Source organism: Lissotriton vulgaris, chromosome 5 (assembly GCF_964263255.1).
Source record: "Lissotriton vulgaris chromosome 5, aLisVul1.2, whole genome shotgun sequence".
Taxonomy (NCBI): Eukaryota; Metazoa; Chordata; class Amphibia; order Caudata; family Salamandridae; genus Lissotriton; species Lissotriton vulgaris.
In genome coordinates this window covers 52,548,364-52,570,851 of record NC_141693.1, presented here as the reverse complement: position 1 = coordinate 52,570,851, position 22,488 = coordinate 52,548,364, and the positions used below count along the sequence as shown (strand labels likewise).

The 22,488-nt window shown below is 46.1% G+C and overlaps 1 protein-coding gene across 1 annotated transcript in view; it reads right to left on the bottom strand.

Annotated features, from left to right (window-relative positions):
- Nucleotides 1-22,488, bottom strand: part of LOC147710125 (E3 ubiquitin-protein ligase TRIM39-like) — a 120,221-nt gene that overhangs the window by 61,737 nt on the left and 35,996 nt on the right. Inside the window, exon 4 of the mRNA XM_086920823.1 lies at nucleotides 7,888-7,910. Within this exon, the coding sequence (XP_086776949.1) occupies nucleotides 7,888-7,910 (23 nt within the window). The remainder of the gene's footprint in view (nucleotides 1-7,887; nucleotides 7,911-22,488) is intronic.

Sequence of the window (22,488 nt, the reverse complement as noted above, 5' to 3'; positions counted from 1 at the left end):
CTTGCCAGCATGAGGGCCTAGGGCCCACCACAGCCCTTTACACACAACTCATATGGAAGATGGAGAGAGATATTTTAGATCACACCCAAACATTTGCAATTAATAAGACACTAGGCACAGTACACGTGTCACGTCCTCGTCAGCGTTGTTCTCATTGTCTGCAACACACTTTCTTATCGAGTTTACTTTAATGAAATGATTTCACGTCTTTGAGGGTTGTTCTAGGCTGCAGACCACTTGATTCTTCTTCCATTTTCTTTTCTTCGAGGAAAAGCGCTGTTGAAAGGTACGCAGTCGTGGTGAATTTCCAGGCCCGGAGCAGGGGCCTCGCCCGTAATGTAAGCTGCGAACGTGGAAGAAATGCGCAGTGTGGTATGTAATGGCGGAAGCCTCATGGAGCCCATTATTCTCCCTGTCGTGATGGCTGCTGGCACAAACAAACGAGGAGTGGAACGCAAGGTAATAAAAAGTGAAGCCGATTCCGTCTCACTCCACGGATGCCGTGCAGGACGTGTTTTTTCCTTTGATCTATTTCTATGCTTCAACAACTTAACAGAATCGGTCGCTCTGTCTAGCCTCACGTTTCCATAGCGATGCATGCAGATCTCGAAATCGCTAGAAATCCTGAACTCTACATGGAAGGAAATCTGCACTCATTAGTATAATATTTGAACACCGGTCCTGTCGCATAGCGCTACCCTGCGCATTTTTTTTTCACATGGCTATAAACACATCCTCACATATGTCCGGTAGGATAAATAACAAAGAAATAGTAAGCATTGCATCACACCTTTAAAGTCCCAGTTACCTTCTTTGCCTATCTCTCACGAAGATTAGAGAGAGCATTCTCAATCCTGTTCAAAGGAAAAGCAATTATGTCGCCCTTGCTCGTGACCCCTTTTCAGTAGAGTTTTCCCGGTGCCCCATTTCCTAAGAACTATCTTTAGCGCTCCTATTTCTCACCTTACTGTTTGGCCCACTGTGTCAACTACAACATTATCTAAGCCTTGATTATATTTAGCGGTAAAAGAAAGGTTCAACTCGAAGCATGGTATTTTAGCCTTTGTGAGCTTAGCATCCAAAAGTGCATTTTTCAAATTGTTTGCTATGACCTGCACGCCACATTATCCTCAGTTTGAGTCTGGAACAGCACGTCCGTTTATAAAACATACCAATGTTTCAAAAAACAGGGTATCTAATAAAGGAGTTGATGCTTAAAAAGGTACTTTCTAAACCGCTATGGTATATGAGGGCTAAAGGCTCACAAATGGGGTATGAGATTCTGCATTTGAACGCTGTCGGAGCAGACCAGTGCATAGCACCCTTCTTATATTTGGGGAGGGACAAGAGGTTGAACTGGAGCATATTTTTAAGAAAGCCTTATACAGCTAAATCTAACAGTGAACCGAGCCACTTAGTCAACTGTGCACTTTGTTAAAACAACCTGAAATCCATTGGTGATGATTCCAAAGAACCAATGTGGCCTAGAACTTACGACTTAGAGGGTCAGACGAAGTGCCAGAACCCCAGACAGTGATTCCTGTGTCCAAGAAGCGAGTAATGCCTTGTCTGAGCCTTTACTTGATGTTTCCTGCGCTGTATCGCCAATAATACCACCTTGATTTTGCACTCTAGAGCTCACTGCAAACTTTACACTCAAGGCCTCTGCATGGACTACCTTGCAATGTGCTGAAGCACTATGCAGCCAAGATGTATTGCCCTTGTTTTGGAACTTTTGTACATAACAGTATAGCTTGCAGGATCTTTTATCCGGGACTACAAACATGAGCACAATGCACAGAGTGCCAATGCATTTTGTGTGGGTCAATTTCGGCACGTGTGGTGGATCGCAGGCTATTCACCGCATTTTTACAGACTCATCACACAGGGCCATGGAGGCAAAGTGGTCCCCCCCCCACCCCCCTGTTACAATGCACCAAAAAGGGCGTGTTGACCTTTTCAAAACAACACTCCTCTATCACGGCATAGCAGGCACAAGGGGCCATCAGCGCACATACAATACGGCTTTGAGGTAGTCAAAAGTCATAGTTTCACTAGTTAAACTATGTGATCTTGGGCAAATGAGCTCCTCGCCTTGACTCTCACCCCTCTCATCCATCAGTGAAACAGCAAGCATGTGAGAACACATAAATCATTTAAAGTCTCAAAAATGTAAGGTGATTTCAATTCCAAAAATGTTGAACTTTTTGTTAAACTGGTAGCCCTACTTTCTTCATTCTTTTGGCTTTTAAATACATCAATGCACTTATAGCAACCCGACCGCACTTGAGGGAATTGAACCGATCCTATGTAATGGCTTCGGTGAATCCACAAGCATATGATTCAAAACGATCTTTGACACTTCATTCAAGCAGTGGTTGCAGTTATCCTCAGAGCCAATGCAATAAAATGGCGTGGCAAACTGTGCATTTTAAACATTTTGGAGAAATCCATTATGATTAGAACAAAATCGTTTTTGTTGATTTGACAAGGGGGGTGAGTGAATTGCTAGCTAAAGCACGTTGTGCAGATTTCAATACAAAGTACACTTATAACCAATTTTCGCAAAGTTTTTGTTAATGATGATGGCCTTTTGGCTAATTCTCCGACAATTCCTTCTGGGGTTGGACAATGCGCTCATTAAATATTTATCACAGCACGTACAGAAAGGTGTCTCTGCCTGATTTTTGATGAAAGGAGGCTTGCAGTCATTGCAACATATGATTGACAGAAGCTGCAGCTATGCACAGGTCTAAAAGAAGTGGGCTTCGTGGGTCACTGCACAAGGAGTGTGACCGACAAGTTGCAGGTTTGATTGCTCGTACATCTTTCCTTCCTTTTGAATCCTATGAGTTCCATGCAGTTGGCAATTTTACTCTTTGGTAATTATTCTGTTACAAATCTGTGCTACCCTAAAAATAAAATAGTTACTATCAGAACACAACATGGAGCAGATCTCGTGGGCACTGCATAATTGAGCCATGAGATAAGTCACTAGTACTAAAGAGTTGGCAACAAAGTTAGTCGCCTTGAAATAACTCAAATAGTGTTGCAAGGTGCAAAATATGTTAGCATTTCTTCAAGTTCAATATATATTGGTGGATTTATCCTGTGAGTACTTCCGAGAGAAACAGAAATAGTGCTTCTTAATAGCATATGTTAAAACTACAACCGTGCTTTAAATTCTTTTCTATAACCCGAGCATATACAGTGTCAAATCCACTAAGAAATCAATGTTGTCTTTGAACTTTGCTTGAGCAATGTGCTTTACAAAGTGTTACTAATTTCTTCAAAACTTCGCTAGGGAGAATGGCCACATTCTCTGTAATGGCTGTTAATGCATTACAAATTATAGTAATATGTGATGCACACACTGTCATTGGAACGCTGGAACATGTGGTGTATAAAGCAGTTGATTTCCCTTGAGCAGTGCTTGTCCATTGGTCACATATTACTCTCAGAGTTATGTCAGCCTCATATTTAGTTTAAAAGCAGAGTAATGGCTTCACAAGTATTTTGCTTCTAAAATACACTACTTTAAAAGGGCAATTTATAGCATTCCAAAACCGGCAGAACTGGAGAACTGTTGGTACACTATGCATCCTCTGCATAGACACCATACCTGGAAAAACAGGCATGGCATATGTTACAGCACATTTTACATCTGTTTTATGCTACAATAAACTGATCATTGATGTGCTTGCTTATACAGTGGAGGAGAGTCATGTTAAACATGTGTATTACCAACAATTGGCGCGATGATGATATATATTCCAGCAATAGCGGGAGGGAAGGGCCAACATCGCGACAAAACCATCAATGTTGCATGGGGAAGGGGGAAAACCTGACATGCAAAGCGGCACTCACACCACCCGCTATTGCTAGAAAGCTGTCGCTAACATCTGTATGTATAGTGACAATAGCACTCTGGACGCTATAGTATATTGGCCCTCATTGTGACTGGCAGTTTGTTCTGCTGAGTGACGAAATAACAGTTATTGCCCCATCAGAAGTATGAGAGCTGCAGAAAACCCTCAGATGTATTTATGTCCACTCAGGAATTTAGGCTGCTCAACATCGGGGCAAGAACTAAGGGATTACAAAAGTAATTGGATCTGGAACTACCAATACCACGGTAATACACAAGTACATGCTTTTGTGTGGACACCCATTTCACCAGCAACATATGTAATGCAGGTTGGTTTACATTTTTCTCCCTATTCAAAGTTCATATTTCAAACTATTCATATTGCAGCTTCCTCAACAACAAATAAGATTGTGTTTTAAATTGTGCTCTGAAGTTTTGCATGGGTAGCCCGTCCTGGGGGACGTAAACCCAAGTGATCCTATTGACAAGATTCCGTGATAATTGCACCACTCCTTTTCTCAAGATTAAAAAAAATGTTTATAGCGGTCATCATTATATTGTTGGTCCAAAGCTGACTATCCCATTCTTTATAAATTGGTAAACAATCACTTAGCAGGGGACGGGAATCGAGTGTTCCCCAGTTTCATGTTCGGTAATTCAATTCGTTATTCTGCTCGATCGGTAGGACATAGGTGTTTACGTCCTATATGTCCTGATGGTGAAAAGTGCAAAAGGTCGCCGTCACCATTGCTTCATGACTCATTTACCAATAGACTAGCACTAGGTTACCTTAGTCTTAATAACTGATAACTTCATTTCTGGCAAGAAATGGTTTACTTATTTCCCACTCTTTTGAGTGGCACCGTGAATGGTTTTTAATAAGTAAGCGTAACTTTTAAAAAAAAGGTGCCATTTCTCTGCCTAAACAAATGTGCCTTCCTGGAAACGTCCATCTCACTTGACCATCATTATTATGAATAATTGGTGTTAATTTGCAACTTTATCAGAGCAGTTTACAGGTCATGGTCAAGGCGTTCACATTCCCCATTGTAAGGAGGTGAAGTTGCATTCATTTATATACGGAGACGTTCTTAATGTGACCGACTACAGTTACTAAGGGTCGCAGGTTACATTTACTGCGATACTTCATTAGCTAAGTTTAGGTTCCGTCAGCGGTATTTTTCATTTTCTGCATTCTCTTTCCTCGGGCGTTGCGTTCTCCGGCATTATATTTGTACAATGGAGTAAAGTAGCCTTCTAGACCATGGATTCTCCAGATGCTCCCCAAGCTGACAATCATCAATGGGTATTTTATTCAGCGGATCATAACTGCCAGGTAGCTTGACAAGGAATGCATGTCACTCCAAGTAATGGCGGTCAGCCTGGAAGTCAATGTAGTAACTGTTTACCTTGTACGATAGGACTGGCAGCCACAGGTCAGCCGGAGAACAGCAAGTGAGGAAGGCCCACCCGGAAATGAAGGGAGGTTTTCCACGGCCCCAGATATAGGTCGGGGGGAGGGCGAGCGCGCCAGTAAGCTACTCGCCCTGTGGCGGGGTCCCAGGCAAGAAAAGGGTGTGGACTTCCCCTTTTGGTATGGACTGGCTGCCCGTGGAAAGGGCAAGCAGTCATGGTGGGACTCTGGGTTGGCGGGAGAGGGGGGATTGACCTGCTGGTGGTTCTGACCACTCCTGCCCTACCTGTGATGACGGGTGTTGGTTTATAAACATTGGAGGGGGTATACCCCGGTATGTTTGTCACAAGTAGTGGCAGATTATTTACCTGCGGCTCTGTTGACCGGAGGGCGGTCAACATAAGGAGAGCAGGCTATCTTGGTTGTAGCCTGCTGGCACAGCCCAAAGGACAAGCAAAAAGGCCCCTTGGAGAGCGGGGCGTAAATATAATGGCAATCTATAACTTTGAGATTATTTAACGCTGTTGTGTTGACATGCAAGTAATTTGAAAGATTTACCTTAAACCTTATTCAAGTTGAATAAAGGATTAATCCCACTGTGTGAAGTTTTAATAAAGACTACGCGGTGAATGACAACAACCTGCTTCATGTCTTTTATAGGGGGGAGGGGCGACTCGCACCCGGTAGGCATACTATGCACGTGACCAACAAAACCATTCCCGTGCCACTCCGTACACACACAGACTCACTTCATCGAGGGTACGACCCTGCGGTCTTTCCTATTTGGCTCCGCTGCTCCCGGCTTGTTCTTACCAGGGGCCGGTGTGCGAGTGTGTTTATGTACAGGCAAAACTGCTTAAGATGATATGATGTACGAGCAATACACTATTGACTCTCGCTGAATTGGGCTGAGGATTGAAAGGAGGCTTCTAAACACCCAAGAGAGGGACTGAAAGGAAGACACTGGGACTGGAAGCATTTGCTCCTAGAATGAGCCCTTAGTAACCAGGGCAGAGGTTTGAGGATTGAAACAAGACTTCTAGAGACCCAAAAGGATGGACAGGAGGGAAGACAAGGAAGACTGGAGAGAGATTAACAGGTCTAGGAGCAGATCTATGGATTACAATGAGGTTTATGAGAACTGGATGAGACCTCTTCGGATTACAAGGAGCCAACTGGACAAAGTATTTGTCTTTAAGCAAATTATAATCATATTTGGAAGCACAAAACAGATGTTTTGAGGATTGTCATCATGATTAGGAAATTCTAACCCAGTTGTTGGGACATCTTGAATTGTGGCAAATAAAAGGACAATCTCAGCCATGTCAGAATTTAAGATTTGCAGCCACAAGAGTAGGAAGAATATTACCATCAAGGCCCAGGGTTGTAAAACTAGAACAGCAGCAGGTCACTGGAAGAGCTGGACAATGGGCCTGTGGACCCCGAGGCACAGACTGGGGATGGAGCTCAGGAGACACAGGTCAGAGAAGAGGTGGCGCTAGAAGGTTTCTGGGACTATTCAGGCAGAGTCAACTGGAAACAACTTTCAAAAACAACTTGCCGAGCAGCTTTTGAGTGTTCTGAGGTTCTTGCTTGCCAGACTAGTTTGTGCCTGGCGGTGCTCTCATTTGTTTCTTTGATTCCTTCGTTTTAGTTTGTTCGCTTTTGTACCTGTTGTTCACATTTTATCTTTTCTGTACAGTAAAGGGTTTAATGGTTCTGTCCCTGTCACCCTTGGGCTCAAGATCACCTACTGTGTGGATAAAAAGCTAAGGCCTAAAACTGGGGCATTTATACATTGAAGCGGGAAGGGTGCGGATCTGGAGTTAATCATATGGTCGGGTATGTTTCACCATACTCGGTCTGCAGTGTGATTACTTTCCTAGCTACAAGTCTGTGCCTTAACTATTCATCAGAATTCAGTGCTTGTGACACTCACCCTCTGGGACCCACTGAGTCCCGTGTGGATCCCTCCACTCTATCCGCTCTTTCCCCTTTGAGAATATCCTTGGAAACTGTTTTCCAAAGGCCTTTTTGAGCGATATGTGACAAGAGGTTTGAGATTGGCATCGAGGACCAGCTGTGCACAATCCCTAAACCTGACAGAAAACTTGAGGGGTTTTCCAGGAATGCAATGAAGTTGGCTGTGCGATCATGGCACTTTTTATAAGACTGGTGGTAAGTTAACGAAATGTAAAGAAGTTCAATTATTTCAGCAGTCAAACGAGTTTCCAGAGGATGCGAGTGAGAATTATCAGGACTCACTGATGTTTTCAGAGGACTCAGCAGAATTCTGAGATCTCAATAAAGTTTTTATGAGGATCTGAAGATTTCTCAAAACAAAATGAAGGGTTTGAAAGAACGTGTGGATATATTGTGGATTCTGAGACCAGGGAGAATAGTGCAGGTACAGTTTAGATCTTTCAAAGTACTGGACCTAACTTTTTGAGGACCATAGGTGAATAGTATTTATTTTACAAAATTAGGTTTTTGACATATTTATTTTTCAGGATAGGGATTTGTGAGCTCAGTAGTGGACTTTGCACACTGCAGCAGCAAGGCATGCTTCATACACACTGAGAGGAGGATAATACATCAGCCTTACCTGCTCAGGGTGCTCTTGACATCCTGCAAAACAGAGAAAGAAATGCAATGAGATCAGTTTCCACAGAAGATGTTAACATTTAGTATTACTTTAGGAGTGAAATGTGTTTGGAAATTTAAGATTCATTGACTCTTCTATCTCTTGTTTGAAGAGATTGGGAGCTGCCCCCACAGCCGCGTACAAAGTCTGATATTCTGTCGACACAGGCGGTGATATCCAGAATGGAAATCCCATGACACAGCACAATCTGTAATGTTCTGAAAGAGGTCACATGACACAACAGAGGCTATGATAGGCTGTGTACTTTAAAAAGGGTCTCTACCCCTGAAAACCCCAAGAGTTCACCTTTTCACCACTGGTCCTTGACCTCTCCTGTGTTGTAAGTCTTCCTAAGAAGGTCTCACCCACTGTAGTCGCTGTTAAAATGGAATTAGGAGCTGTAACCTATAGAGCCTGCCTTTTAATATATGGCCAGCTAAGTCTGAACAGTTAGGGTAAGGGGCTGTGGGTAGGCTGCAGAAGACATGTATAAAGACTGTGTGTGCACTATGAGTGTTGCATGTGTGGATTAGGGTGAGCGTGGAACGTGTCTCTTGTGCGTTAACCTAAGTGGATTTAATTTTGTTTCTGCTGTGTGTCAATGCAACCCAATACGGAAGACGGAAAGATGGAAAAAGTCTGCCAAACAAGGAGGGAGGTTATGGGTATATTAAAGTCCTTGAAGCTGACCAGGCTCCTCTGGAAGGAAGGAGGGAGACAGGTGCCACTTAGATGTACCGGGACAGATCCGGATCACTTCCTCTTTCATTCGTCTCCAGAATGGTTGCTGTGGACAGTTTTGTGTAGCAGCTGAGTTGGAAGGCATCTCCCTCTTTTGTGCCTTTGTCTCCGATTCCATCAATGCACACCCACCTCTACTCCCAGTAACTGCCACGTCTGAGTGAACACAAACTTTGGCCTGACCATTCTGGGCAAATAAATACATTATCAGGAACTGCCTGAAACCAGCTCCAGAGATGGATCTCTGGAGCCCTCATCTATTCATTGGTTGTTATAATTCACAGGAAAGGGCTGTTCATTTCTGGTCAAATAATGTTTCTGGACCATAATAGTGGTAGGAGTGACCATAGATTTTTAACTACTGTGATTGGACTATCCTAACAACCAATGAATTCACAGGAAAGGGTTTTTCCTTTCTGGTCCAAATGTGTTTTTGGTCCGTTAAAGTCGTTGAGGCAGAGTGATCGGTTATGTTAACCAAGGTGGATGGTGAATGGTGTAAAATGTCTTTATAGAATCAGTGTCATCTACAAAGATTCAGAAGGTTAGTGACGGTGCTGGCTTGTCGTATTATTCAGTTTGAGCTTACAGGTCAGTGGCGAAAAGAGTGAATTATATTTTGCTTGCATTGTGGCTCGGGTGCTTTTACCCAATGTATTGGAAAGTAGTTGGTTCTGTTTGTAGTCTTTGGATATTATGCACTTGGGATTGCTCTTTTTTTGATACGTATAGGTCAAGATTAGTGATTTTGGAGAAGATTAACTCATATATAGAGGGGGGTCCTTTACTTGTTTGAAGTGTGTAACTTTATGGTGTTATAGCATGGAATGATTTCCTAAGGGACTCTATGATGGATATCAAGCTGAGATTTAGAATAATTAAACTTTTTTGGGAGGGTAAAAATGTTTTTCCTGATTTATATTTTACAGAACCCAATGGAGTGTGGATATGAAGCTGTGATATTTATATATGGTCACCGGGTATTTCCCTACAACAATGTAGGAGCAGTACAAGTGTTCCAAGTGAGGAGTTGAACATTTTATGCCCTTAACAAAAAAAATAGAAAGATATCAAATATCAGGTTAAATATTAATAGAATTTGTAGATACTGGGGGGTCATTGGTATGGCGATCCGCCCGCTTTAAATTTCCCCCCGCCACATTACCATGGCGGCGGACGGTCTTTTCGCCTGCCAGTCTCCCGCCCTGTTGAAGTGTCGATCGTGCGGAAAAGCTGCTAACATGGTGGCGGTGTCTGAGAGACACCGCCATCCATATTAGTATGTCTGCGGGGAAAGGCAGGCGGTTCACGCAATTGGGGGCCTGTAGCGGGCCCCCAGGGATTCTGGGGGGTGCAAATGGGGGGGTACCTCTGGTACCCCCCTGCAATTCCATGCACAACCGCGAGGTGCCTGCCACGTTGTGCATGGAAGTGCACGACATGCCTTCTTGGCATTGCGGCGGGCGGTGCTGAGAGCACCACCCGACGCAATTCCAAGAATGCAGGATGCGCCCGCCAGTGTGGCGGGCGCATCCTAATGGCGGGCGCATCCTAATGTCACCGACGGGACCCCCACAGCGATGTCCCATTTCACAAAAGGATGGCAGGCGGACAAAGTCCGCCCGCCATCCTAATGACCCCATAGGTCTTTTTCCAATAGGAATATTTTTTTAATTAAATGTAAAAATCTTTTTTCTTTTTTTTTTTTGCAAAAACCTTTATTGCACCATCAAATTACACAGCGGAACGCCTACAACCCAACGGGCTGGCCGCTATAGCAGTCTTTAGATCAAATGGCAACAATGTACATTCAATAGTCACTTTACAGTATCAGAAACAACGGTACAGCTGCCGGAAGGAAAAGGTGCAGCATTAGCATAAGTCTTTTCAAGAATTATTGGTTTTTGGTATGATGTTTTTGTGTTTTTCTCCCCCCCCCCCGATCAACAGGAATACAAAATAAATGTTAGGAATATCAAAGCGATCACGTAAATGACAATATCATGTTTGTATAGTCTTTTTACCAAGATGTCCCTCACCAGTGTCTTCCCCAGCTCACCACTTGAACCCAATCACTGTATACTTGTCATTGTGGACAACTCTCCCAAGTTGAGACCCCCAAAGTTCACCCGTGGGTTCCCTGCACTACAATACGACTGAACATCTCCACCTCGCCTCCAGTGCCCTCTTCCCCCAATCTGTGCGGTAGACTAGCCTTCTGCCTCTTCCTCATCTGAATCATCTTGTTCGTCTTCTGGCAAAGGATCACAAATTTCCCCCCTATATACATTCCATTTGGTCCAAATTTTATTCCACTTTCCCGGGCAGGCACGATTGGAGTATACCGCCCGTTCCGTTATCATTACTCTATCCATATTCCGACACCACACTGACTTGGTTGGTACCTCCGCCACTCCCCATTTTTGTGCAATATCTCGTTTCGCTATAAGCAACCCCACTGTGACCCAGATTTGGTCATATCTGGAAATATCTGTAGGTTCCCACACGTTTAGGAGGCACCTTTTTGGGTCTGGCAATAATGATGTTTCTAGTGTTTGTGAAATCGTTCGCAGTATCTGTCTCCAATATTCCTGAATCCGGGGGCAGTCCCAGATGGTGTGGTAAAATGTACCCTCCTCCCCGCACCCCCGCAGGCAATATGGACGTTGTGTCCGGTGAATACGGTGTAGCATTGTCCTTGTGTAATATACTCTGTGTAAAATTTTTAATTGAACTAATCTCAGCAGCGCTGAGATGCCCACTTCCTTAGGAGAAGCTAGCGCCTCATTCCATTCCTGCTCGTACATCTCACTGGTGTCCCCCTCCCATTTCTCCTTCAGGGGCAATGTTGGGTCTGGTAGGTTATTAAGTAGTTTGCGGTATGTAAGGGATGTAGCGCGCTCGACCATAAAGTCCGTAAGGAGGCGGTCTTCCAGCGGGGAAGACTCAGGCAGATCAGTATCGGCGGACAAGGCAGTTAATAGTGCGTGGTGAATCTGAACGTATCTGTAGAGCTCCCTGTCGCTGAGTTCATATAGTTCTTTCAGTCTCTGGAAGGGTATCACTCCACCCCTCTCCCAAAGATCGCCCACTGTGGAGATTCCTATTGTGTCCCAGTGTGAGAAACCCTTGCTGTTCCTCATGTTGCCGAGGACTCGAGAGTCCCATAGCGGGGTTAGCTTGGTAATTCTACCCTTCCAACCCAGGGCCGCCGTTGCCGTGTGCCAGATTTCTACAGTAAGCCTGGTGGGTCCCATTAATGTGCGCGTTTTACGTCGGTCATATAATGGGGCTAGTAGACTGTCAGTGCCAAGTTGCGCTCTATCTGCTTGGAATGCCGGTTCGGTTTGTAAAGTGTGGATCCACTGGTTAATGGGTTTGAGGTGCGCCACCCAGTAGTACAACTTTAGGTTGGGTAAAGCAATACCACCATCATACCACCCCCTATGTAGTTTGGATTGTGCTATACGGGCGGGGAGGTTCCCCCATAGGAGGTTGGAGACTAGTGCTGCCACCTTTTGGAAGAACCTTGGGATCACCGGGTAGGGTGTATTTTCGAGGACGTAGAGGAAACGGGGCAGGGCCATCATCTTGTAGAGTGCTGCTCGCCCCAAAAGTGTCAGTGGGAGTCCCGACCAGAAATGTACATCTCGTTTGAGTCTGTCTAGGTGGGGTTTCAAGTTTTTGGCCACGAATTCTGCTGGGTCTCTGGTGACATGAATGCCCAGGTATTTAAACGATGTGCCGGCTATCCGTAAAGGGCAGTCCGAGTCAAGGACCGGGGCCTGACCCTTCAGGATGTACAATTCGGATTTGCCCCAGTTCAGTGTATATCCGGATATCTTTCCATGGGTGTCACAAAGGTGTAGTAGAGCGGGGATTCCTGTCTCCGGGTTGGTGAGATAGACTAGCATGTCGTCCGCATATAGGGACAGTCGATCCTCCCAGCCTTCCTTCCAGCAAATACCCTGAAGGTGGGGCGAAGTTCTAATCAGTGTCGCGAGGGGTTCCAGTGAGAGAGCGAACAACAATGGTGATATGCGGCAGCCCTGTCTCGTGCCCCTACCCAAGGAAAACTCTCGGGAGATATGGCCGTTGGCCACCACTCGTGCCCGTGGGTCAGTGTACAGTAACTTCACCCATACGATGAAGTGGGGCCCGAATCCCAAGCGTGATAAGGTCTCAAATAAATAGGCCCATTCCACAAGGTCAAAGGCCATCCTAGCATCGAGTGCCATAATCACTGCTTGAGTGTCTACTGTGTCCGCCCGTGCCAGCACTCCATGCAATCTGCGCAAGTTTAGCGCTGTGTTACGATGGGGCATGAATCCGGACTGGTCCGGGTGTATAAGGGATGATAGGTGGGGCAAAATTCTCAGTGCTAGGAGTTTAGCCAAAATTTTGGCTTCTGCATTAAGCAGCGATATGGGGCGATATGAGGAGCAATCTTCAGGCGGCTTGCCTGGCTTAGAGATGGCCACTATGGTTGCCGCTCTCTGATCCGGTGGGAACGTACCTTTATCCAAACAGTCCTTAAACATCTCGAGCAGATGTATACTGAGGGTCTCCGGCATCGCCTGATACCACTCCACCGGTATACCATTTGGCCCCATTGCCTTGCCCGGGTTCAAAGCACGGATCGCCAGTTGAATTTCGTCAGCGGTGATGTCCGCTTCTAACTCTTCTGATATTTCCGGGGTTAATGTATTGACCCCAACTGGGGCCAACACGTCTCTGGCCATCTCTGGCGTTACCGTGTGTTCGGGGGTGTACACCCGTTCGAAGTGGTCTGCAAGCAATTCTACTATGTGTCTCGGGTTAGTGTGAATCTCCCCGCGTTCATCTTTCAGTCTTGGAATGCCTCTCGAGTTCCCATCTCTTTTATCGAGCCACGCCAGCATTTTCCCAGCCTTATCGCCCACTTCATAGATCCTATTCTGAGTGTCGGACAGGCTTTCCCTGACCCGTGTGCGCAGATGATCATTGTACAGCTGTTGTTGTAAGGTGAGTGCATGCAGGGTGGATGGAGTGGGATGTTGTTCATGAGTTGTAGTCAGTGTCTGTAGGGTCAACTCCAGAGCAATCAGCTCCTGAGCCCGTTGTCTTTTGAAGCCCGTGACGGAATTAATAGCGTGGCCCCGCAGCACCGTTTTATACGCCTCCCAAAGCACCTCGGCAGAACGTACCGAGTGTATATTCTCAGTGTAGTATTGTGTTGTTGTTTTTTTAAGAGCTTTGCGAACTTGGGGGATCTTGAGGTATGCAGCATGTATGGGGTAGATGCGTTTACGTCTTTGTGCCTGTGAGGAGAGTGTGAGGGTCAGTGGGGAGTGGTCCGAGACCCCCGCGGGTGGATCTCCATCGCGTCTATGTAATGGAGTCCATCCCCTAGGGTCCGGAAGTGATCGATTCTAGACAGACTACCATGTACTGCAGAATGGAAAGTGAATTGCCGTACAATGGGGTGGAGGTGTCTCCAAATATCGATCAGTCCCATGGCTGTTAAGAATTGCTGAAGGCGGGAGACCCCTCCCGTGGAGGCTGGTGTTGGGAACCTGTCAAGCTGTGTGTTCAGAACTGCGTTAAAGTCTCCCCCGAGAATAACTTCCCCTTCCGGGAGAGATAGGAGAAACTCGCCCAGTTTAGGGAGGTGCACCGATTGAAGTGCTGGTGGGATGTATACTGAAACTAGGTTGAAGAGTCTCCCCTCCCATTGTCCTTGTAGCGCTGCAAAGCAGCCTTGGTCATCCGTTTTAGTTTGCAGGGGGAGGAATCGTGTGTTTTTATGCATTAGAATTCCGGTACCCCTAGAACCAGACGTGAAATCCGAGTGGACCATCATCCTGTATCCTCTTCTATTTAAGGCCTTGGTGGTCTCCCCTGTTAAGTGGGTTTCCTGTAATAGTGCTACTGTGGGTTTGTGTCTCTTAAGTGCGGTGAGTACTAGCCCCCTCTTCACTTTATCCCCCAGCCCTCTCACGTTCCAAGACAGTAAGCGTAGGGAGGGGCATTGTGTCTCGGGGTCTACATTCCCCCCGTCAGCCGCTGGGATGTCAGCCATTTGGCCCCAGGGGTGCCACTAGGTGCTGGTGGAGAGGTGTGGCAGCCATGGCGGGTGTGTAAATGTGCTGGAGGATGATAAGCGTTCTCGTGTAGGTTGGAAGCCTCACTTCATTCTCCCCTTCCGGGATTAGCTCGGGTGAATATTTCGTCTTCTTCAGTGACCTAACATACAATTTCCTAACAGTCAAAAAACATCCCTTCCCTCTTCCCCCCCTCCCTGCATCCCTGCCTAACGGACTTTTAACTGCCCGCCCCCCCAACTGAGCAGAATGCTTAACCCATCCCTCAACCAGAGTACTTGCGTGTAGGGGGGAGAGTGTCTCCCCGAGCAGGCGGCATCCCTGCGTGCTCCTGGGTTAGCCATGCCAGAGTCCATGTGCAGCAAAGAGAATGTAAAGTCAATAAGCATTGATTGTCACTGAAACAGATCCCGGGTTTGGAATTATTCCTCTCCTCCTGCTCCTGTAAAGCTGCGGGAGGGAGATCTCTCTGCTCCACCCCCACGACCAGACGTTTGTGAGCCATTTTTGCTGTGGCCTGCGCTTCCGTGGTCCGGTCTATGAGTTTTTCGCTGCCGACCAACAGTGTGCCATCCCTCCAGCCAGTCCCGGGCAGCATCCGGAGAGTCAAAAAACCACACCTTTTTGTCTGCTATGACTCTGAGCAGAGCCGGGAAGAGCATCGAGTATGGTAGTTCCTTTTCTCTCAGCGTTTGTTTAACTTCCAGGAACGTCCTTCTCCTCTTGGAAACTTCGGCTGTGTAGTCCGGGAAGAAGGCAATCCTTGAGTTCTGAATTTGAATGGCCGGTGCCACTCTCGCGGCCTGTAATATGGCGTCACGGTCCCTGAAATTAAATAGTCTAGCCAAGATATGTCGGGGCGAGCCTCCAGACTTTGGTTTTCCCCCCGGAACTCGGTGGGCCCTCTCCACGGAGAAGAAATTCGAGAGTCCTTTGGGCTGGAGCTGGCTTTTAATCAAGTCCTCCACATAGAGGTCCATCGCCCCCGTGTCTTCGGATTCCGGCACACCTAGAATTCGGACGTTATTGCGCCGGGAACGGCCTTCCTGGTCATCCAGTTTATCTCTGAGCTGTTTGTTGTCTGTCTGTAAACGCTCCATTGCTGTTTGCAGTTCGGAAACATCCTCAACCAAGGATTTAGTGACCACCTCGACCTGTTTGACTTTCTCACTAATTTTCTGGAGGTCCGCCCGTATCAGCGTGACTTCCGTGGCCGTCACCCCCACTGTCGCCTGCACCTGGGCTAAAGCCGCCAGGACATCTTCAAGCGTGGCCTTTTTCGCCCCCTCGGTTTCCGTTGTTTTCCCCGAGGTCTTGCGTTGGTCTTGGGGTGGCGTCTGCCTTTCATACGCGAATTTGTCCAATTTAACTTGGGTGGTGCTGTTCTTGGGTCCCCTGTTCGACATAGTGCACTTGGTGTTGACGTTGCCAGAGGCTGCAGCAGGGTGGAGGACAGATCGGGTCGGGTCCTGCACTTGTAGTGGCGTCTGTCCCGTGTGTAGGCCCGCGAGGTGGTATCTGCGTAGTCAGTAAAATGGCGGCGTTGCGTTCGAGTTTCGCTGCTCCTTCCGCGCCCCTGGCCAAATCCTGCGGAGTTGTAGAGGATCGATGGGCGTCGCGGAGTTCATCTCGTGTCTTCGGTCCTCCGGAGAGTAATCTGCCGGGTTTTCGGAGCAACACTCACGATAGGCTGGGGCTTACTGCTCCACACCGCCGCCACCAGGTCACTTCCGGCCGGTTATAGACTTGCCGCGACTCCGCTGCTTCCAGGCAGACATTAGGCCTTTCCCCACTCCGGTCTCCGTCTGGCGGTTCGATGCTAATTCGGGCCGTCGCCGACCCCAAAGTTGCTGCGTTGGTAGCCGCACGGCCTCCGGGTCTGGTCCTCCCCTTAGAGCTCGTGAAGACACGGATAAATGGAACGGATTGCTGCGGGAAGCCGCCTTGCCTCGGGAGCCTCTCTAAGCTGCGGCCGCCATCGTTGGCTGCTAGCCATGCCCCGTAAAAATCTTTTTTTGATGTTAATATGAATCCTGTACATCTTAATATGTTTTTGTAAAACTAGGTATTTCGGGGATAATTGATCGATTTTACACTTAGACTTCGCTGTGACATTGCTGTAACTAAATACATTAAGTAAGGTTATTGGATTAGATATCCGAGTTGAGGACGTGGTAAATTATTAATGAACTATTCACTAGAAAGGTGTTCATATAACACTCTGATTTGGTAGGATAAATGATGGAAATGTATTTTGTCAATAAAATGGGGGATTGGTGATTGTATGTCTTTTCAATGGTGAACTATGTGTTAGTATGTTATAGGAAAACAATGTGCATGTAATAAGTGATACAACGTATTGTTTTAAAATATGGTTTGTATGTAAACGTTGTTCCGTGTGAGCCTGTGTGTGTACGTTGTAAGACTGTATATGAATTGTAATGGATTAATCATTTATTTTGTATGATGTGCTTTTAGATATGATTGTAAATGTACATATGTAAATTTTCTTTGAGTCCTCTCAGAGGACGGAACACATTGGCTGGGTGTTTCTTCGATGTACTGAAGAATAATAAAGAGCATTGTTTTGAGACTTCAAACCACTGCTCCAATGTTACTTTGATATTGGAGAAGAGTACATTGATATTGACACCAATGAACTATGTGTACTTCGTGAAAGGAGGAGAGAAGAAACACAGAGACCAAACTCTCCAATACAATTGTTGGACTCTTGAGGCACTCCCTTTTGAGTTTTGTTTCTGTTTTATTGCCCTTTATATTGGAATGGGCTACTGGCATGCATGCAACATCGCAGGCAGAATTCACCTGTATACTGGGATGGGTTAGTGACATGCATTTGACACCATAGGCTGAACTCAGCTTTATACTGGGATGGGTTACTGGCATGCAAGCAACACTGTAGGCTGGACTGAAGTATATATTGAGATGGGTTACTGGCATGCAAGCAACACTGTAGGCTGGACTGAAGTTTTATTTGGGATGGGTTACTGGCATGCAAGCAACACTGTAGGCTGAACTCACCTTTATATTTGCATCGGTTACTGGGGAGCATGCAACATCGTAGGCTGAACTGACCTTTATATTGGGATAGATTACTGACATGCAAGAACCATGCAGGAAGAACTAACCTGCATATTGGGATGGGTGAGTGGCATACACGCTACCAACATTGTAAGCAAGATTTGTGGCGGGTATTGTGAAGGGGTCCAATCTCCTATCAATATCTTTGCTTTTTATGGCTGTTATTCTTGTGGTCTTGGACCCAGGCACCGTCTTGTATCTTAAATTCACATTCAGAGTTACAGATATTAAGGAAGCCGTGAGGTCGCTTTGGGATGCTCCGGATACTGTTCCTCATGGTCTTCAGTGAGAGCAATACAAGGAACTGTCAGGGTTTTTCATCCAGTCTTTCTGAAGATTCCTCAAGAGGTCACATTAACGGGCTACGGACCACCATTCTAACAGGAGCAAGAGTTTCCCCATCTTTGAAATAGAAAAGTCTCACATTTTCTCATTGAAAAGAAACTGTAATCCACATTTTTATCTACATGGGTGTGGTGGTCTTGAGCCCCAGATTTGGTCATCCCGGGCAACATGGATTCATTATCAGACAAGGGTCTACAGTGAGCTCTAGCTTGGCCACGCCCCTTCTCAAGTGAGCTCAAGTGATAAACAAACATTTATCTATAATTTTCCTAAAAGCAGAAATGGCTTTTAGGCTAACTTTATTAGGTCAATTACATTTCTGTACCAACATTGACGGCCCTGATCAGAATAAACAAATTCACCTTAGACTGTTTCAGAATTGGGCATGGAACCAGAGAAAGATGATCCCTAGGGCCATATTTATGAATGGATTGAGCTGCTTTTGCACCACAATACAACCCTTAAGCGGCTTGATAGATCCACAGCAAAGCAACGCAGCACACATCGCTGCGCTGTTACTCTGCCCCAAGGAGGCGAGTGCGGAAACCCGTCGGCGCCCGTTCGTCGCCAGGAGCCAGAACCCCTGCCTCCCTTACATCAGAACTGAGGTACCCCCAAGAATCACTTACTCTTCTGAAGCCTTACATAAAATTGACAACTTATATTTCTAACCAAATCAATCAGGCAGAAAATTCTTCCAAAGTGCTATTTAAAGTGCTTAACGCTTTCTTAAACCCTAGACTTTGCTCTCAAGAAATACATGTGTCATCCCGCCCCACTCTGGCAGCGCCACCAGTTTAAGAAAGTTTAATGCTTTCTCACGGTAGACAATTCATAAAGCTCTAGCATTAGCATTGCTGGAGGCACAACGAGGAGAAATACCTTTATTTTACTGTCATTCTGCAACACACATAGAAAGAGACAAAAGCCTCCTCTGAATGTTTCCCTTCCTGCACAAAAATAATCATCCCCGCAACGCAGGCTTGTGGTTCCGTGGATTCTGAACCTGCTCAATAAAGGTCGTCGGATATAGACGATTTTGGTATCAGCGAACCGCAAATGATGAGTGCGGTGTGTACGAGTGTTTTCGTTATAATCGATCAATGAGAACACTACGTATTCAGGGATTTCGTTTGAACCCTCGGGTTCCATTTTGTATGTGGCAGCCATTTTGTGTGGTTGCCCTCACATAGGTCGATGACTATGGCCGAACGAGTCTTTGGGACACGTACACCTTAGCTGACTCTTGTGTGACCTGGCCGAACTGACTCCCTTGCCCGAGGCTGACCTCGCTGAGCCAGTTCCTTGTTAAGCAGCTGGTCAGATAAAGATCAAAGAGCAGGACATTGGTGGTTTTATGGTACATACACACACCCTTCTATCTTGCTTCTCATCTGATTCTGTTCCTTCCTTTATGGCTTAATCACTGATTTGGGTTGAGATCTTTATGACGGGTTTGTCCGGCCTGATCGAACAGGAAAACTGGAATTCGCTTGATCATCTTTTGGGGCTGGACAACGGAAAGTGGGACTGTCGTTATGCGATATGTTTGAAATGTCACTTGCTCATTGGTCAGTTTCATGCTAGCCTGGAATGTTGCCTAAGACTTGATTTTTGGCATAAAGGACGATGCTCCGCTTCCATAGAATTTGTGCAGTCTCTGGCGAACCACCCGTGTTGTGCTTCGTAGATCTCTGTTCCTGGTTGCAACCAATAAACTTGGTCTTTGACGTCATCTAGAAGTGTCCCGTGTCTCTGTTTGCCAAGGCAGGGGAACTCAAAGACATCGGGCGTTATCCCTGGCGCCGCTGGGTTCTAAGTAAACCCGGTTCTTCAGTTGGCGCCCAATGTGGGGCGACTTCAGCTGTTCCGGTCCAAGCCCGAAGATTGTGAGGAGCTTCGTGTAAAAATTCTGGAGGAAGGCCTGCCACTTCAGCGACCCCTGTATGTCGTCGTGGTCCGAAAGTCTTTGCTGCGAGGTTCCCCGCTTTCCGACGGCTACGAAGGACTGCTGCCCTGACTGTCGCCCTGTCTTGGAAGCGCTTTAGACGATTTGCAGAGCGAGACAATAGACGGGTCTTCTGGTGACGCCATCGACATTTCAGTTAAGTATGAGTGGAGCGTCTCCCAGTCCTTAGTTTTGTTTGGTATCCTTCGGGATCGCTTTGATTTGGGTATTGCAAGTTCCAAAGCCGAGGGACTCGTGTGTTCACAAGGCTTTTGTGTTCAATATTCCCTTGAAGTTTGAAGCTCGATTAGTGAGCAAAGATGCCTAGTCGTAGCAAATTTGGTACTTGGTTTTGTTTCGGTTGCAAAAAGGATTCCCGATTGGAGGACTCGTGTCCGGTTCCTCCGATTGAAACTCCGACCTATGAACTTTATGTCAAACATGGAGTGGGCCCTATCACGTATAATGACATATGGGTAAAATATACGAGAAAAGACGGTGTCCTACAGTGGCCCCGTTATGGTAGCTTTGAAACAGAGATTTTAGACAATCTCGAAGTTAAATTGTTCAAGAAGAAAGCCCGGCCGGCGATGTTGGACTCTTTCCGCCTATGGCAAAAGGAAGCCAAACAGAAAGAAATTAAGTTAGCGAAGAAGAATAAAAGAGAACGGGGTATGTCAATGGTGCAAGCTGCTATACAGTTTAGAGATAATGAAGAAGAACAAGAAGGTGAGCAGTTGCACAGGCAACGTAAAATGGCGATTGATAAATGCTATCCAGCTTTGCCTACAATGCAAAATGAAAAGCAGGATCTTGAGAAAGATCCTTTGATGTCCCATCTGTTAAGTTCGCCGCCACCCTATGCGCAAAGTGCTACAGTGCCTGCGCAACCTTTAGTTGCGCAACCTGCACCACCTCCGCAACCTCCGGTTGCTTTACCTCCCGTTATTGTACCACCCACAGCTCCTTCTCAGTCGGTTCCTATTCCTTTGCCGCAGCCTCCTCAAGGGCCGCCGACTTTGCTCCCAACTTTGCTTCCAGCTTCTACAACTTTGTCTCCTGTATTATCTACTCCTTCTGCTACTACTTCTCACCCTGATTTCCCTCCTGTCCTTGTGTCGACTTCTCCTTCTGTTCAACAGAGAATGACAAGTACCGTTACTAGTCTTTTGTCTCCTCTTTTTGGGTCACTAGGTATGACCCCTATTTTAGAGCGTAAACAATTACGTAGTTATTTGCCTGGTTCCGAAGAACGAATGGTGTTGGATGATTTAGCACGTAAATGGGCTACTAATACTTTAAGGTATGATCTAGAGTCTGTTATGGATCTTTTTCGGCAATGGGAAGAACCAAAACAGAGATATGTATTTGAGAAAATGTGTACTTTTCTTCGTGAAGAATGGGAAGATGATGATTTGGGACAGACTCCGCCTGAGTTGTCCCGTGTACAGTCCGAGTTTGCGACGGGAACTATAGTGGGTTCTAATGTTGAAAGAGCAGTAGCGACACTGCTGTCGTTTAGGAGCGAGTCTCCTTCTCAGCCGTTATTTGAGCCTGATCCGTCTGTTAGGATGAAAACGCGCCAATATCCAATGAGGGAGGTTCCTCCGGTGTGGAGAGACGCGGTAGCTGCTGGTGCAGGTAATAATCCACCAGCCGTGCCGGCTCATTTTCAGCGGGTTTGGGTACATGTTCCGTGGAAGCGAGCTGAAGTCTTGGCCCTTAAACAGACTCTAGCTGATCCTCGTAAAAAACCTGCAGGGTACTACAAGGAGTTATCGCAGACTGCAGGTTCATGTATCATGAATCTGGCCGATATAGACATGTTGTTTGGGAATGTGGTTCACAACCGTTATGGGCAAAGATTCGCCACGAGAATCATGCACATGAGTTAGGTGATACGTGGGTTAATCTTGTCGCTGCAGATGGTCGACAAGTTGGTGGTGCTAAACCTGAGCCTATAATTACAGACCTCCCCAGTAGAATTATTGATTATATGAAGATTTTAATGCCCGCTATGCGAGTGAATTGGGATAAATTGTCTGCGTGTAAACAGAAGAAAGATGAAAGTGTGTCTGACTTTTTCACTAGGTTCGACGAAACCTTTGTTGACCACAGTGGTCAAGACATGAGTACTGAAGGTGGGCAACGGTTGTTCGTCAACAAGTTTGTACATAATTTGCTTCCCGAGTTATGTAATAAGTTGAAGGATTCAGAAAGTTCTTGGGCAGTTTCGTCGTCGGCACAGATATTGGCTACTGCACAATATTACGAAAACAGAGACAAGGATGAGAGAGATAGAGCCGACAAGAAGACTAAAGATCTGAAAACAAAGGTTCTTTT